Raw genomic sequence first — 14,689 nt, 5'->3', positions numbered from 1 at the left:
TACCTTTTGGCATGTTTGCCATTTTGGTTGCTGTTTCAGACGTCACCAGCCCAGGTGATTTACTGAAAGAGCAAACATGCACCTGGAGTTGACTGCAGAAGATAACAGGAAGGCTGAATTTATTTATATTCTTGAACTTTTAAACTCTCTTAAGTTATAAAACATGTAGACTCTGGAAACGTTGGCAGCCTTTTTGTGAATCTCAGAATTAAAGTAAGCATAATTATTCCCTAGGGAATTCACACGGAGACCGCGGCTCACTGTGAGCAATCTTAACTCTGCTATAATTGCTAATTAAATAAAAGACACAAAGTGTAAATTTATTAATCATTTTGTCTTTAATTTTTAAAATCAGCAGAAGAAAGCCTTACAAAAAACCAGAGTTCAGTAATTGGCCACAGAACTCTGATTGGTGAATCACTAAAGATGTATTGCTCTTGCCTGAATGCGCATATTTGTGCAATAAAAAGGTGTTTGCATAGATTTAGCCCTCGTCAGGGAATCTGAACAAGCGGGATTCTTGTTCTGACACAATCAACAAGTCGTTTTTAATGATTCGTCTGCAAATCAATTTCTATTCTCTGTACGCATTTGAAATATATATATGTTTGTACTTTACCCCCCAAGTCATTTTTCCTCTTGACAACAATTTTCTTACACGTCTGTAACGGGAAAAACTGCTTCAGAAGTTTTAGTACAAAATCCACAGAAGCTCTCGTTGCACACCTCCACTCTTCTTTCATTCCCTCTCCTCCCCCTGCCCCCTCCGCCATCCGTGTTTCTTTCCTTTGCCTCCTTTTTCTTCGTACGTTTCCTCCTCTCCATCTGGGGGTTCTGCTAACTTCTTTTTTTGCCTTTGTCCTCCCCGCACCTCATTTGTGTAATCACTCTCTTCTATTTGTTCGCTCCCCTCCTCCTTCCTGTTCCCGCTCCCGGTTTCTCTTCCCTTTTTCTTTCTTTTTTTTTTTTTTTGTCTGTCATAGCTGGATGCGGGCGCAGTCATTTGCCGCTCGAGTCTATAGCTGGGAGCTCTCTCGCGGAGATAGATGCCTGCCTATGAAAGACATTTGTTTCCTTTACTGTCACTGTGCAATAATCAGCCTCGCTAACGTAATCAACATATTGCCCTCGCAGTAAATACAGCTGAGCAAGTGGGTCTTGTGTGCTTTTGGTGTGGGCATGTGAGCGTAATGTGTCTGAGTATAGTGTGAGTGAATTGGTTTTTGTGGAGGGATATGTCTCTCTTTTTCTTTTTTCCTTCCCTTGCCCCCCTCCTCTACAGCATCTTTGTGCGTACCTGTAGATGTGGCGGCGGTGTCTTTTTTGCGCGCGCCTTCTTTTTTGGCAGCACAAACGCGGGGCTCTTATGCATGTGTACGCCATGTGACGGAGAGAGATGATTCTTGGTGAAAAAGCAGTTTGTTAGCGAATTAGAGTTAATTAGCCAACTTTCAGTTCCCAATGCTGTAATTGGGCCCATTTCTCTCTGTTTCCTCCAGCTGGCGTCTCTCATCCACTGCAGAGAAAGGAGGGGAGAGAAAGAGTTGGAAAGAAGCGGGATGTGTCAGAGGAGTTGGAGGGAAAGGGACGGGAGGCAGGCGAGAGGTGGGGGTGTGGGGCCGCCTTACATGTCTGTAGGGGTCTGTGGAGTGCGAGCGAACCTACCCCCTGGGGTAAAGGAAACACTTGCACTGGGATGAAGACAGTAAGATGTATTAACTGATGATAATGATGATAGGGAGGTTGATGGGAAGGAAAATGGGAATGAAAATGGAAGGAAAAAAAGAAGAAGTGTGAGATGAGGGTGGAGAGGAAGTGCAGGGGCAGGGGGGGGGGTTGAGAGTGGGGAGGATTGTGACAGAGATATTGAAGGATGAGAGGGAAGGCAATAAAATCATAAAACCATGACAAACTGATCCAGAAGAATGCACAGTGGAGCAGCGGTTTGTGGGGCCAGTATGGACCAGCTGTGCTCCAGTCCAGTTATAACCCGTTTTCAATGGAGACGCTTTAGAAACGGTGCCTAATTATGTATCATTTCTTTGCATTTTGACAAGAAACTCCCCCTTGGACTGGAAAATTACTTCCAGAGCTGCAACAATCCCTCGCTTGCTCCTGAAAATGAAGCAGCAGAGTGTAGCTACGTTTATGTCCACCATTAAAAAGTGGAAAAAAAAAAAAAAAGTTGGTCTTGTCTAACTAATCCAGCAAAAAAAAAAAAACAACAAATAAAAGCAGTAGTAGAAGCAGCTTAAACTGCATGCATAAGCAGCATTTGCAGCTGCACTTACAAACATTCAGTGTTTAATATCGTCAGCTTGCAGAGTAAATCCTGTCATAAACTCCCATTCGTAATTGTGCTGCAAAAGGCGTTTACACATGCTGACTGCTTCTGCGAGGCAATATGGGACAAACACTGCAAACTGTGAAAAGAGAGAAACTTTGTGATCCCTGACAGAGGTTCACAATGAACCAGTGGGAGCCTCCGGATTTAAAAGATCAAGTCTTTCTAAGCAATTCCTAACTCTGGAAATTTCTACTTTAGTCCACATTAGATATATAAAAATAAACATCATTTATTAATTGGAATTTTATTTTAACCTAGTGCGTGATTGTAAGGTGAAGGAAAAAGAACGCGTTGGTTTCAATCATTTTTATAAATAAAACACTAAAAAGTGTAGGGTGCTTTGAAATTAAGATCGTTGAGGCAAAGTACTTTGCAAATCCGACTTCTGCTAGAGCGTATATCTGCAAAGCTTTTGGCATTATGTAACGAACAGCTTTGCGTCTTTAGAGATCTTAAGAGTCAAATTAGATGGCGAAAATACTGAACATACATTTCAAGGTCTTGCCAAAGATTCTCACTTGGATTTAAGTTTGCACTCTGACTGGACCATTCCAAGACATGAACATGCTTCAGTCTAAACCGTGTGGTTGTAGCCCTGGCTGGCACCGTTTTTGCAGCCTCCCTTAAGGATCACTTTGTAAGTCAGAGTGGAGACGATGTGCGTGGGGTTTTCCAATATATGCTTATTGTTGCATGTTGTTCGGCTTCCTTACAGTATGCTCAAGGTCATGCCAGTGTGTTGGATGTAGTGTAGTTCAACTTCTATTTGTATTAATTCTTATCAAATATTACAAAATTGGGCTGATGTGCATTTCACTAATTACTCCTATTCACTAATCAGGCGACTTCTGGATGCAAAGGCAAATTTTGTTGCTCAGTTTGTAAGAATAAATCATCTGGACTTGGCACTGGAGCACAGCACAAGTGCGTTTCATAAGTGTAATGGAATTCCTTTCCCTTTTTTCTTTCCAGTCCATCCCTTTCTCTCAGCGTAAGGCCTAATAAACCCAGATATGCCAAGAGAAAAATATTTAAAGAAAACAGCGCTGTAGGCTCCGGTTGAGGAGTAACGCCTCGCGTGAAAAATGTTGAGGAATGGCGGAATGGGAAAGAGGCGAGGGAGTAAGTGAAGTGAAGGAGCGATGAAAGATGAGAACAGAACCTCTCTTGGTAATGCGCCGTGATGATCAGTAGAGTCTAATGAAGGTGCAGATGTCCCGCAGGAGTCTTGCGCAGTCTTGACGACCACTGGGAATGGCAATTAATCCGCTATGTACTGAAGGAGGATGCACGTGCACACACACATTGGCTGACACACGCGTTCGGAGACAACATTTACATAAAATGTACCCCAGGCTCACTTGCCATAGCCCATATTCATACACGGAGCAAAACTACGGTGCGTTCAGCCATATTACACTTACCATTAGACTGTACAATATAATGTAAATGGCTTGCAGAGAGCAGCATTATGCCCACTTATTCTGTACCAGCATCAAATGGAATGGTTCACTGTTCAAATGATTGCCTTCATTGTGCGTGCAACCTCCCAGAACTCTCCAAAACACAGACTTATTTCTTTTTCTTCCAATTCACACCGCAAAGGAGCTGAGCTGACCTATATTTTGCATAGAAGCACTGCATGTAGGTGTGTGTGTATCTTTGCAAGTGGATCCCTTTGTATTGCCCATGTGGTTATTATCCGATTGGTACTTTTATCCCAGCTGGTTACCTGGCTTAAGAAAACAGGAGATGGATTTGAAGTGGGGTGGGGGGAACGAGCCTCAGGTGTACGAAGGCCCTGCACTGCGGATTAACGGTCGTCGCGTGTGTACGCTGCGGAACAACTGCCTTAAGAGCCGGCCACCGAGGGGCCCCGCAGTTATGTAAAGATGAAAGGATAAACTGCTGAGACAGGAGAGTGGAGCGAAATGGACAGAGTGCGAGATGGGGAAAAAAAAGCAGATACGGCCACATTTGTGTGTCTTTACCCAGGCAAGTGTGCATGAATGAGTTCATAAATGCAGTGTGTGAGTGTGAGTGTGTGTGTGTTGCGTGCGTGTGTGCTCAGCAAACGTTACAAGCCAAATACGGTTGGTTTGCCCTCTTCTGAGATAAAAGCGTGCGCCTCTGTACCACTGGGACCGCAGTGTGATGGCACCGCAGTGTGATGGCACTACAAGACTAAAGCTGACAAATGTGGTTACTGAAAAGACACACTGTGCTGTGGTAGTGGCAAAGGAGGGACCAGTAACCTGAAGTGATGGGCGGATGACGTCAGATCTGGCTCCGACTTTTTGCACCACGGGGCCCTGAAAATAGGACCTCTTCTCCTCCACTCCATCCTCTTGTAGTTAAACAGAAATGCGTACAAAGTTTATTCCTTTTCTTTTTTTTTTTTATTTCTGCATGTCCCCCTTCCTCACGAGTCGAAATTGCCTCGACCTTTGCATGTGTGAACCGAGATTGTTCCGTCTTTGTCCTCATCCTCAGTTCTTCCTCTGTCCTGCTTCTTCCTAATCCGCGCTGGAAATTATCATTTATTTTGTCTGCGCCGCATAAAAGACAGATGAAAATACCACTCCGCCTGCACCTGCATTCCCTCGCCGCACAAAAAAAACCCATGAAAAAAAAAGTTATGAGTCAAGGTTGTGGATTCTGATGAGTTTCTTTTCTCCCTTTTGAGATCCCAGCTTTATGATTTCTTAAAAGAAAGAAGACCGACTTCAAAAGCGTATTCTCATTTCAAGGACACGCTGTGTGTTACAAAGGACAGAATAAACCATTTTGTAACGTACACACGCGTGTTACCAAAATTCACACAGTGACGATGCAGAAGCAGACAGTAGAAGAGAAGAGGTGGCATCAGTTGTAGTTAAGGGAGTGGGGGGTGGTGGGGTCTTAGTTACCTCTAGGTTAATGATCCTCATTAATATTCGCTAATATACCCCGGGTCATGCAGTAATTAAAAATCTCATTCGACGCTTCCATCTTACATTGACTGACTTGGCTTCGTCCTACAAAGATTGCCACTCATTATTTGTCTCCTGGATCGGCAGCTCCCGGCGAAGGCTTTGAGAGATCAGGCTGAGCATTTGACTGGGCCGCGCGCCGCCAGCGATGCCTTGTGTGGGGCTTTTACCTGCGCTTGGTTTGGCACGACTGTTTATGAGCTGAAAAGGTTTTGCAGGTTCCTCCCCCGGAGAGTTGCATCACGTTTGCGAGAGAGTGTTTGTGCAAAACGGGACCGCAAACAAGCACTCCAAGATACACACTTGTGCATACACCTGGAAGCACAACTGCATGTTGAGTCCATTAGCACGGGGGAGTTCCATATTCCTCAGAGTCAGCTGATGTCAGCTGATGCAAGCTGTGTTAATTGTAAGACTGCAAGACAGTTGCATATCCCCCGCAGAAAACAATAGATAGATAGATAGATAGATAGATAGATAGATAGATAGATAGATAGATAGATAGATAGATAGATAGATAGTCCCTCTTAATGAGCTCACATTTATGTGTGTTTTAAAAAACAGAAACCACATAAACATAAAGGATGTTGCTGTTGGGTTCAAGCATCTTCTTCAACTTTCCATCATTCATAACCACCTGACCATCTTCAACACTCAGTGCCGTGTTTCCAAGTGATTTTCTAAGCAAGCGCATTAGTCATATGGTTAAATCCCACTGCAAGCTCAGCCACCCTTAGCATTTAGCACAGAGTATCGAGTCGATCTCCTTTGGTGTACGCAGAGTCTGCATAGCAAAACATAAGATTAGATAGGTTCAAGATTGGGTCATTGTTGCAACATTTGTAAAACAAGCATATGCTCAGAAACTTTGTAGCGGTGGCACATGCCGTACGTACAATATTCATGGAATCTCTGAATTGTGTTGTGTAGAGTCACAATAAGAGTCTAGTTTTGGCTAAGAGTAACTATAATTAATCGCTTATGGCAATTATTAATAAAACTTGTTATTTGCAGGCCGCTTTCTTTTCTCCCTTGGAGAACTATCAGTCGGTGTCAGTTGTGAAACTTGGGAAGTCTGTAATTGCAAGGTTCCTTCACCAGATCTGATATTACCCATAACATTTGCTTTTTCTTTTTTGTTTCACTTTTTTTGCTGCAGTTGGTAGCAATGTTACCTTGCAGCAAGAGAGTAGTGATGAAGGCTCCAGGTTCAAATCCTGGCCCTGGTTCTTTCTTTGCATATTCTCCTTCTATATGAGTGAGTTCTCCCCGGGTACTCTGCCTTCTTCCCACAGTTCAAAAACATGACTGCTGCTAAGTTAATCAGTCTCTCTAAATTGTCCTGAGGTGTGAGTGTGTGCGTACGTGATCGTTTGTGTGTGTGCCTATTGCCCAATGATTGCTGCAGCTTCCAATCACAAGTGGCCAATGGATGGATGTTTTCTGCTGCCAGAACTTGTGCTGCTTTATCTGTATCGCAGAATCGGTATGTAAACATGACCAAGTAAAAACTAATAAACATCTCACACTAACCAATTATTCTCAGAGTTTAGAAATGTGGTAAACTTTTCATAATGTAATTTGAAGATTACATTTAAATTAGCATTTTCAAAACTTAAACCTTTATTCTTTGTTGTTATTTTAACGCCGTTTGTTTGATTTCCTGTACAGCACTTTGAGCTGCCTTGGGCGTAAATAGTGGTATATTATTAAACCTGCCTTCAATTTCCTTGCCTTACTTTGTGATCTATCTTTGACATGTTTACCGTCAACAAACTAACCACAACGCTTTATCAACACAGTTTCAGCGTGCATTTACTTATTAAGGCCTCAAATTGTACGGCTCTCTCTGCTGCAGGGAGACAACCTGCTTTGGACATGTTTCAGCATGAAAGTTTTAGCATGTTTTTGTTGGTGCGCTTGGTCAGCCCAGGCTGCGCCGCGGTACGGTAGCATAAAGCACGACGTCTACAAGTGCTGCGTTTCTTTTCTCTCTCCTTCCTTGCTTTTCGGAGACATACATCCGCACTTGCTCGGATGCCTCCATACTCCGCCATCGTAAATAGTTCATAATAGTACATACAGCGCGAGACACCGGGTACTAAAATGCAGAAGGATGAGCCGAGGTGCAAAAAAAAAAAAAAGCTGAAATTTTTGCCTGGAGCGAGTCGACTCGATCTCATTCTTGTTTGGAGTCGCATGGTGCTCGACAGAAAGCTAGTTACGGAGAACATAATGTGGCTCACTGTGCCGTTCTCCGGCTCTCAATCCCTATTTCATGCTCTTACTATAAATAGAGACTGCAGAACATCAAAGGGAGGAGAGGATTTCTCTCGCAGCAACAGGCCACAGTGCAGTCATTATCCATTGGCTCGAAATGCATCATCTCCCTTTTGGCTGATCCCATCGCGGAGGATAGCGGGGGCTGCTGCTCCGCCGTCAAGAGGAGATAGTGCTGACTCACCCGCACGCGACACACATTTGATTTACATCACGCCACTTCAGACAATTAATAATCGGTGAACTCGCGTCGATGCATATCAAACAGTCGCAGGGCATTTCACAACACAACACCGCAAACCGAAACACCCGCACATCAGACAAATGTTCTTTAAGTTGCTTCCATTCTTCCTCCTGTGGATCTCTTGCCCTCCCGTTTCTATTTTCTTCTCTCTTTTTTCAGTTTTTCTCCAGTTTTCGGTCACGTTTTCTGCCGAACCATATTGCCGTAGCAACTGCAGCAATTGGCAAGTGGTTCAGAGGCGCCCTGCGATGTTCAATAGGTATTTATGTGGATACCTATGCTTGTGTGTGAACATGAAGGCATGGGTATCTATAAAGCCTGCTGTTACACTTTAGGCTTGTGGTTTCTGGAAGCCCTCAAGTTTATAATCCTTTTTATGAGCAATTCCATATGCATTTGATTCTTGATGACTGTGTTTTCTCATGTTGGATGATTGCTTTGTTTTTGCTGGTCTTTGTCTTCCTGCTTTCCTCTGAATTATGGTCCTTGTATCTGTATTTTCTCCCCACCAGTGAATTGCTGTTGTAGAGTATAATCAGGCAGTAAATTTAGGGTGTCTGTAATTGTAGTAAACATCTGATTTGCGCTTCAGTAACTAACTCTTAAGAGTTTATCCCTGGAAGTGTCTGGAGCGGCGCCACAGCTTTTTGTTCTTGAGTAATTCTGGCCTCAAACTTCATTAGAAATCTCTTCCAGCTTCATCTTAATCTCTGATTTAACTTTAATCATACCAGGGGTTTAAACAGACTTTTATTAAGATAATTCAACACTTTCATTTTGTTTATTTTTTAATACCGAACAGTGCTAAATCTCTCCTGGAAAATGCCCACTGCCCACTTTTTATTATTATTATTATTATTATTATTATTATTATTATTATTATTATTATTATTATTATTATTATGCGTTTTCTTCATCACATCTCTTAATAATCTGCATATTTAGTTATGGAAAAACTCCAAATATTCCATCCTCAGTCAGATTTTTAAATCAAAATTATAAATGCAAATTTTCAATCTGGTAACTTAAAATCTTAATTATTTAACAAGCCATGTCAAAAGTTGCCGAAAGGTTTCTGTTTTGTTGTGTTTGTGTCGTCATTCATTCCTTTGTTGTTTTTTTTTGTGTTTTTTTTGTTGTTGTTTTTTTACTTGTCAACTTTCACCTTTACTGCAAGTGACAAAATATGAAAGCACTCTGGTCATAAATGTCATCTTGATGAAAGAAAGACAGCGCTTTGTTTTTGTTTTCGTAACATTTCAATACCGAAAGCGGTTATAGTAATTTTATTTTCAAATAATAAAAAAAACTTATAAATATTTCACTTTAAAAAAAAAAGGCCACTTTTGGCAAAAATGCACTAAAGGACATGATTGCCATACAAAACTTTGAACTGGACGATAAATCTGAATAAATATTTTCAATTTGTTCTGACTCAGACGGTCAAAATAAAAAAAAAGTGACTCAAACATTGGTTTTTGTCCCTTAGAGAGCGGCACATCAACCATGCACTTGCAGTAGCCGTCACACCCAGCTTGTGTTTGGACATTCGATCAGCCTTCTTGGCAGTATCTGTAAAATTAATTTCAATGAACTGGCCTGTCCAGAAGCCTCATGTTAGTAGCCTGCCTTGCTTGTTCTTAAAGCACTTTTCAAATGTATTTGAGGATCACTGGAGTACCCAGCTCAGTTAAAGTTTCAATCATCTGACCCAAACTGCGCCCCATAAAACAGGAAATGGCTACGAGCTTATGGAGCCACCCAGAAACCAACTCTATTTAGCAGCTCCCCTCAGTGTAAATCATATCCTGGAGGAAAAGTTATGGTCAGACAAGAAAAACCTTGATCTTTCTGCCCTGGCCACAAGAAGAACGTGGGTATCTGTATGTAAATTGGATCAGTTTGTTTTGCAAAGTTACATGAGGTAGCCTTTATTGTGATTTGCTGCTATGTGAATAAACTGAACTGAATGTGTGGAGGAGCCAAGATGAAGGTTTCAAACCAACAGACAGACTATTGATTGTCAAACATGGTGGTGGTGGCATCATGCTATGTGGTTGTTTTTCTGCTAGCGAGAGTGGGAAAATGACAAAGGAAGAATATTTTTTTTTACTTTATCTAAAATCAACAGCTACACACTTAAAGCACAATTAAATGTTCATCTGGATGATGGCCCCAAGCTTGCATTAGATCTGTTTTTCTGATTGGATAAAAGCAGTATAAATACCATTAAGCTGCTGAAATGGCCTTCCAAAAGCCCTGTTGAAAATGTGTGAAATGTGCTTCGAAGTTGGATCGGTGCCTAGAAACCCAACCAATTTAATTTATTTTGTTAATTCACTAGGAAAGGAAGAGTGGTGTTATTTTTGTGTGACGTTATATGCATCTACAATGAATCTTTTGGCCCGCTAAGAGACTTCTCTTCTGTGAACTGTGGCAGGCTAGTTAAGAGAGCTGCGGTTAATAAAAAAAAAGAGAAAAAAAGCTGATGTGCACAGCAAGGTTTTTTTTTTTAACACATGCAAACAAACACAGAGACCTTTATACACCAACGTTTCCCCCCCCTTCTGTCCCAGCGCCTTTCAGCCATTAGACAGCTGTTCAGAGGTAATGGAAGCTTCAGAGGATAGGTGCCTCTCCATCTGCACCTTGGGTTGAAGGTCTTTCCGGTTTTATGTGTTTTCCCGCGCGCCGTACGATGTATGCGTCCGTGCGCCATTAGGCGAGTGTGTTTGCTCAAAAGGCCTGTGCACGTATTTTGTATTTACGGGAGAGGAGGCTATTTTCGTTTGATTGTTTTCAATGAGGGTCCAACGCGTAGAATCCATAACAATACCATCAATCCTCAGCGGCAGCAACAACATGGATGTAATTTATATGGTAATGCAGCCACCGCGGTTGCCCCGAGTCACACAGTGGGCATCTCCGACAGTGGACAGCACGAGTGTGCCGTGGCATCCCAATGCTGTAACCAGCTGCAAAAAAAATAGATAAGAGAGAGAAACGCACACACACCTTTGCATACAACAGGGAGGCATGTTTCAATTAACACACGCAGATAGATCGTCTGCATTTGTCCGCCAGGGTGTAAAGGTTGAGTGTACTGCTTTGTGCCAGGTCAGGTTTGTCCTCTTTATTCCTTTTAGCGAGCTAAAAAAAAAGAAAAAAAGACAGACTCGTGAGAGAGGAGCCAGGAGACAAACATGAAGAACATCCTGGAATATTACAAAAAGGAAAAAGAAAAAAAACCCTCCCATTTCACTGCAGCACATTTTTCACCTTGATAAATGTACACACAAATCTCATCTTAATCTACGTGGATACGTTTTTGCGTGTGCAAAAAGATTTTGCAGGGTCTGTAGAATGACTGCTAATGAGGGCAATTCAAAGTTGGGAAATAAGAGACACGGGAATGAAAAGGGGATCAGCAGTTCGAGTCAAATTTCAAACTTTTTTTGTAATAAATCTGCTAACGAACAAACTAAGATATGTATGTTGCAGAGTTTGAACGACAATGGGTCAGCCTCGTCACGTCTTCGCTGAGCAGAACTTTACAGGCTCTCGTTAGTGAGGAGGTGAAACGCAACGTGACTCATCCCACTCCGATCTAAATGAACGGTAGGAGGCTAATTCGCAGCAACAGGCCTTTAAAAGGCCAGAAGCTTTTGGATAATATGGTAATTAAAGAGTTGCTTCTTTCCCCAGATACTTGTCTGAGTCATTTCACGTCACTGCTAATGCCTATGCTCTTTTTTCTTTTTTTTTTAATCAACAGAGTGTTGCCATTTCATTTGCCTTACTGCCACACAGTAAGCACGTTGATTCCTGCTAGCTCACTTTTTTAATGAAGATTTTTTTTTTTTAAGTTCAAAGTTGAAAGTGCATCTACAGGAAGTTCTTCATAGTTCCACAAAGATCAACACAAACTGTTAATTAATTCCAAAGCAAAAACAACTTAACTAAGAAAATCAGTCGCCCCCTGATCTTTGAGGCAGAGTAGAAAAAATATGTAACCATGGTATTCAGCGTGTCCTCTGATAAAACGCCATACTACCTTCCAAGAATTTGTAGCAGCCTTTGCTTTTATTTTAAAGCATTTAAGTCATGTTTTCATTTTCAGAGTGAATTCCACATTGCTGTGCTCACTGAGGTCATTACCTAGCAGGAAACATGTCTGGTTTCATGCTTCAGATGTTGTTAACACAACATTTAAACTTTCTGTTCATCAGTCCTCAGAAATACGAAAATAACGTTCCGACTGACCGGCTCAGACACGCGTCGGAAAGATACACTCACCGCCTTCGCCATTATGACTTTGGCGACAAACGGTCCTTATTAAGCTACAGAAAGCTCGCAGGTAAAAAAAAAAAGAACTGCTTGAAGGGAAATCTTAGAGAATTCATGGCTGAGATGACAAGAGTGTCAGACGTGGCAGGCAGAGGCGACGAGCCTTTTATTGCTTCAAAAGATGACCTTGGCATGGATCTCAATTGTACCCCTTCCCGAGGGCGGTGTAATTAATCCCCTTTTAATTTAAATTACAAGTCTGGCTCAACAATTATGAGGGCAACGTTATCAAGATAAGATAATTATAGCTTTGCAGCGCAGTGATGCTCTTGGTTTTTTTTGTTTAGTGACGTTCCTCTGATGCCTTATCCTCGTTTTGCACTTACAGCTTATAGCTAAAGTTTTGCCTTTCTCTTAAGAGCAAAATGACAAAATGGTGCTTTAATGACTAAAGATTAATAAATATGTTGTTTATTAACCAATAAACGTGTGCCATGGTCGAGCTTCTCATCTCTCCTGTTGTCAAAAGAGGCAGGTCTCGATAGCTACGTTTTCTTATTTTGTCTCAAGTCCCTGTATCTTAAGTGTACGGCAGTTAACTGCAGGCTAAAAATGAAAAGAAAAAAAAAGATTGCTAAAGTGAACCGCTGACAGCTGAAATTGCTGGTTGTACCTAATTTCAAAACTGACCAAGTTATCTCTACACTTTAATTTCTAAGATGTAATTGTGTGCACCGATCAGATTTACAAACCTTAGTTGTCTCTGAGTGAAAATCGCTCAGTAACTCGACTAGAAAGCTGCTCTTAGAACGCTCAAAGTCAGAGAGGCAAATGATGTAATGCAGAACAGAGAGCAGCGCGAAGCTGCAAGTGTGGATAACACCTTTTTCTTTTTTTTTCTTCTTTAACCTATTCAAAGGAAGCCATCTTGAGCATCAGCTCAAGGCAGCCGGTGTGCATGGAGGATCTGCCTGTATGGGAAGTTGGGGCCCCTCTAGTTGCGCAGCAATGAATTGATGCAGGCGAGATGAAAGAGAGGAACTAAGCACAAGCAAGAGGAGAGCTCCAGGCGAGAAGAGGATCCCAGACGCTCTGTTACACATCAAAGAAAGAAGAACCGGCGATACAATCGAGTCTTTGGGCTTCCAGTTCAACTTTATTAATTAAAATGCGTCTGCTGAATCATGCGCCCGGCCGTCCCTTCTTTGCTAATCGCGCCTCTCGTTTACCGCCACCGAGCTGATTACGGAGGAAAAGGCACAAAGCGAAGGGACGAACGAACGTGAGCAAACGAGCACCGGCGTTCCTGCATAGGAGGCGGCGCGCGTTCGTCGTTTGCGCATACAGACACTGCGACAACAGGTGTGCAAGACTCACTGTTATTAAATCTAAATATGCTAAATTTAAAAAATGGAAGAGAGAGAGGGAAGAGACTTGTGGGTAAAAAAGAGAAGAGCAGGAGAGTGACTGGACTGTATAGATAAACAGAGAAAAGGGCTCATTGTGTCAGCAGCTGTCTAAATAGCCCTCAGAATACCACGCGGCACTAACACACACACACACATGCGTACATATATAGTTAGACTCACACACACTGACTGACAGCTCCCCCTCAGTCCAACATCTGTGATGACAGCAGCCATGGTAATGAGCCTCTCCATGTGCCAGTGTGGGTATGTGTCTTCTCCCTTCCGATGCTCTGCTCATTCAATCATTTCACATCAGCCTTATCATGTCGAGCCCCACCTCCACCCCCTCCTGATTTCGACCATATTATCTTTGGAAGGCGCACAAGTTGCAGCTAACACAAGAGCAACGGCGAGAAAAGCCTCGTGGCGGATCTGGTTTTTGTCATCCAGGTGCGCTGCATTTTAAAGAGAGGTGTGGAAGAAGAAGAAGAGAGGGACGGAGCGTGGGGGGGGTGGGGTTGGGAAGAGATGAAGAGATGATGAATGACTCTCGTTAGAGGGGTAATTTGTTTCTCCTTGTCTGACTGGGCTCCAGCTGTCGCTCCATCCCTCGCTCTACTCCACTCTCCTCTCTTCGGCTTAGCGCTCTTCACCTCAGCCAGATGGGCCGGACGGATGGACAGATTGAGCCAGGAGGGAAGGACAGGTTTGGGAAAAAGATAAGACAACAAAACGAGAAGGGAACAACGATCAGGAAAGCACTTGAACGAAGCAACAGGCAAACCCGACTCTTTCCTGACCGAAGCTGGGGCTTGCTCCCCAAACTAAGGACGATTATGTATCACCGTCGAATCAACAGGGGGATTCTGGTGCTTTTAGCGCAGTGCTACAAACTCTGATTTCCCCACCCCATAATACATTTCTTTTTTTTTCTTTTTCTTTTTTTTCGCACCAATCAACACTTGCGAGAGAACGCCGGGTTCTGAGAGCGAGAGACGCCGGGCAACGGAGTGGAGGCCCGAGAGCATGTATACAGATGGCCGGGGAGGCGGTTGAAGGATGGCGGTGAACAAATTGTCAAGAGAACCCAGTGAGCTCATTGCCAAGTCTTTGTTCTAATAACACAAAGCAATTTTCACTGACCTTTCTA

At 42.7% G+C, this 14,689-nt stretch overlaps 1 protein-coding gene across 19 annotated transcripts in view; it reads left to right on the top strand.

The window, feature by feature from the left end:
- tenm2a (teneurin transmembrane protein 2a) overlaps window positions 1-14,689 on the top strand; it is a 284,579-nt gene that overhangs the window by 174,745 nt on the left and 95,145 nt on the right. The window contains exon 1 of one of the 19 annotated variants that reach the window (XM_081611642.1): window positions 14,527-14,629. The exons of the other annotated variants lie outside the window; for them this stretch is intronic. Within the exon in view, the coding sequence (XP_081467768.1) occupies window positions 14,599-14,629 (31 nt within the window). The 5' untranslated portion in view covers window positions 14,527-14,598. Of the gene's footprint in view, window positions 1-14,526; window positions 14,630-14,689 lie in introns of those variants that run through there. 19 annotated transcript variants of the gene reach the window in all.

This window comes from Poecilia reticulata, chromosome 10 (genome assembly GCF_904066995.2).
Source record: "Poecilia reticulata chromosome 10, P_reticulata-male-v2, whole genome shotgun sequence".
NCBI lineage: Eukaryota > Metazoa > Chordata > Actinopteri > Cyprinodontiformes > Poeciliidae > Poecilia > Poecilia reticulata.
This window is presented reverse-complemented; position numbering and strand designations above follow the sequence as displayed.